This window comes from Eurytemora carolleeae, unplaced genomic scaffold, assembly GCF_000591075.1.
Source record: "Eurytemora carolleeae unplaced genomic scaffold, Eaff_2.0 scaffold312, whole genome shotgun sequence".
NCBI lineage: Eukaryota > Metazoa > Arthropoda > Copepoda > Calanoida > Temoridae > Eurytemora > Eurytemora carolleeae.
Genome location: NW_019396208.1, coordinates 1 through 3662, shown reverse-complemented (window position 1 = coordinate 3662; position 3662 = coordinate 1). Strand labels below are relative to the sequence as shown.

General features: G+C 30.9%; 1 protein-coding gene across 1 annotated transcript in view; it reads left to right on the top strand.

Annotated features, from left to right (window-relative positions):
* LOC111698218 (tight junction protein ZO-2) overlaps positions 1 to 3548 on the top strand; it is a gene marked incomplete at its 3' end in the record, with an annotated part of 30767 nt that extends 27219 nt beyond the window's left edge. Inside the window, 4 exon segments of the mRNA XM_023468499.1 lie at positions 914 to 980; positions 1038 to 1096; positions 2490 to 2581; positions 3420 to 3548. Of these exon segments, the coding sequence (XP_023324267.1) occupies positions 914 to 980; positions 1038 to 1096; positions 2490 to 2581; positions 3420 to 3548 (347 nt within the window).
* Between the last annotated feature and the right edge of the window lie 114 nt (positions 3549 to 3662).

The window sequence follows — 3662 nt, the reverse complement described above, 5'->3', positions numbered from 1 at the left end:
GACTGTCAACGTAATTTCAACATGGTCCCAGGTTCATTATACACTTAAAGGGTCTGTCAACGTAATTTCAAGTGGTCCTTCATTTAATTTTGAATAGTTCCCTTTAAGCCTATGTCGGAGCAAAAATGATGAAGATTTCCTGGTTCTTCCATCTGAAAATTGATAATTTTCAATTCGTTATTAAAGTAACTTGGGAATTATGTTTCCGAAACTTAAAAGAAAATTGGCAGAATTCCAAACTTGTAGATTGGAAAACAATGAAATGTTCCTTATGGTTGATCAGATAAAAGCTTAAGAGTATCGTTGTGAATCGAGCATACAACTCTTAAATTGAAACGTCACTTGAAATTATCTTTAAAGGCTCTTTAATTTACTTTTTCGTCCAGTAGGTTCAAATAAATATAGGGATTCAGTGACGACTTTGAGATCGTCTTCGTCAAGAATTAGCATGCATTGTACTACATAAGTATAAAAGGCTGCCAGAGTTTCTCTGCAAAACTGAATTATGTGTCTGCACTTTATTTGTATAGGAAGCGCAATCATGATAAAAACAAACAAATTCAAAGATCTAGTAAATTAAATATCCTACAAATTACAGCTTTCCAACTAGGCATCATAAAATCAAAAATCATTTACAAAGAGACTCCATGTTTATTGGGATTTGGGACACACTGTAATTACCCAACATATTTACGTGGATTTTAGACAAGCATATGGTATGTAGTTTTCTTTTTACTAAATTTAAGCGTCCCCTTTTTTGTGAGAATTGCAACAATGAATTTTGCACGGGGCATGATTTGCAGCATTTCCGCACTGTTTTGTCACGTCGCTAACTAACTAACAATGATATACTAACAATTCTATTTATCAAAATCAGAAAATCCGCCAAATTTTTACACTTTCTTTTTTTTAGTGGATTACGGGATAACACCGAGGAATAAGGATGACGCATCTCACTCATCTAAATCAAAAACTAACTTGTAAGTAATTTATAAAAGTTAGAATGTAAGCAAGTTAAACAAAATATATCTTTTTAGACCTGACCCGAGATTTATAAGCTTCCAGAAAGATGGGTCAGTCGGGATTCGTCTTACAGGTACTATATTTTTTTACGCATTCCCCCCCCCCGCTCCACCTCCGTCATATTAGTTAAGAAACTTACTCCAAATATAACACATTGTTATATGTCTGTTATGATTTGTTCTTGTAAAATAACAATTTATTCCTTGTGTGACAACAGTTTTCTCTGTGTCAATCAAAATTATATTTCTAATTAAATTATTTTTTCAATGGTAGAATTTCTTCTGTTATTTCAGTATGGCAATCTAAGAAAAGAAACTTACTCCAAATGTTACACAATGTCCTAATAAATATCCATTTCTATTCACCATGACAACTTTATCTCCGCGTGAATCAAAACTGTAGATAATTCTGAAACCAATTCTTCGGAAGAAATCGAATTATGTTCTAGCTCGCAAAGGGAGTAACCGGCAATGTACGGTAGTCAAACTGAAAATGGTTTAGCATTTGAGATCTATCAGACGTTTTCAATATGTATATTTGTTCAGAAATAGCGCAAATTCAACCTTTAAAATCCTCATAGATTGCTTATTTTGGAGGTCTGATTTTAAGAATCGGATTTTTCAAAAATTATTCAATGGCGATCAATATAAGTTCAGCAAAATTCTATAGTAAACTAATAAGTGTTTCAGGAACAGATTGAGGAAGTAAAAAATTTAGGAAAAGATTGAGAAAATGAAATTCAATTATTATCATCAAAATAAATAATTTTGTTCAGTTATTAGCTTTGTAAAGTCTCATTGGTTCACAAGAATTTTCTTTAGACTTCCTGCAATTTTATTAAAAATACAAGATTTGAAGAATTTAAAGAAATTTGCGAACAAATTTGTAAAGGATAATAAATTCAATATAATGATGAAAAGGAAATAACTGATTCTAGTATTGATTTATTGACAAATTTCAATTGAAAAATATGTTCCTAAACATCTAATTAGTTTACTTTACAATTTTTGTTACATTTTTTTCGTTGTTATTGAATAATTTTAAAAAAACCGATTCTCAAAATAATCTCTCCAGAATGGACAATGAAGGAGGATTTTAAAAACTGAATTTGCACTCTTGAATTAATATGCACTGTAAAAAAAAATGTCTCAAACGAACCCATACATTTTTTTTTACTAAACTACATTCTCAGTTCAACTACCATACATTCTCAGTTCACTCCCTGACACACAAATTACCCAATACTATCATTCATTACTTTCTTGATTCTAAAAGTTGTGAAACGATTTTTCCAAAGCATCTTCAACGGGTTTGAGACTCTATCAAATTATTATGAGACTCAGTCAAATTTTATAAGATAATTTTTAAGATTTATTAGATACATACATATGCTATCAAAAGTTTATTAGATCCTATCATATTTATATTTCTTGAGTTTAATCTTAATTTAACAGTTTGATGTTTAGGGGGTAATGACAGCGGTATATTTGTAACAGCTGTACAGCCGGGTAGTCCAGCTGCACAGCAGGGGTTACAGCCAGGAGATAAAATAATAAAGGTATTTTTGGGATTTATTTCAAGAGACTTCAACTGTGCATAAAACAACATCGTAATTTTTACAATTTGTTTCTTCTTCAAAATCGATTCTTTCCTTTATTATCATTGTGAATCTTGTATCTTGCATATTGTATCTTGTATCTTTTACTGTACATTGTATTTTGTATCTTGTAAATTGCATATTGTATCTTGTATTTTGTATCTTGTATCTTGAATTTGAATATCTTTTCTTTCTGTGGCATTCACAGCCCATAATTTCTCATTTAGTATTGCAAAATTTTATTAAATGCACCCTGGGTTGTCTGAATGCAAGGTTTTTGCATGTTATCAATCCAAATCTTAAATATAAGATTGATTAGTTCAGTCTAAACCTCGACAAAAAGCCGGCATTGAATGAATTTGAAATGCAATTGGATAAATTTAACATGACATAAAAGTTCACAATATATGGAGGAAACCCCCCTCCCCCTTCGCACTAAATGACAAGTATATATGTACGAAGGATTTCAGCCGTAAACATGAACAATGGAGGATTTAGGACAATATGCATTATGTTTTAAACCACAAACACATTAGAAATAAACTAGTAATATCCAATTTGTAAAATTGTCTTTAAAATGAAAAAATGTGTATGTCGCTTTTGTTCTACTTAAAGAAAGTGTTCGCGATAAAAAAGGGGTTCAGGCTAAACCAGAAATGAACTTGATACGATTGTAACAATTCTTTACTGAGAAATTCATACAAATTCTTTTTTCTCATTAAATGCGTTAAATATAGAATTTGACACCTGAATTATATAATTATTAATGAACTTGAAATTTTAAATTTTGTTTGTCTAGGTGAATGACATGGATATGTCTGGTGTGACTAGAGAGGAAGCTGTACTCTACCTGCTCTCCCTGCAGGACCAGATAGATCTAATTGTACAGTACAGGAAGGAGGAATACGAACAGATTGTACAGAATCAGGACAGTACACATTTAGTTTATGTACAAGGAGAAATATTGAAACATTCATGTTACGGCTACGCATGTTATTATTATTATTATTACCATTACCATTATGATCATTATCATTATTAT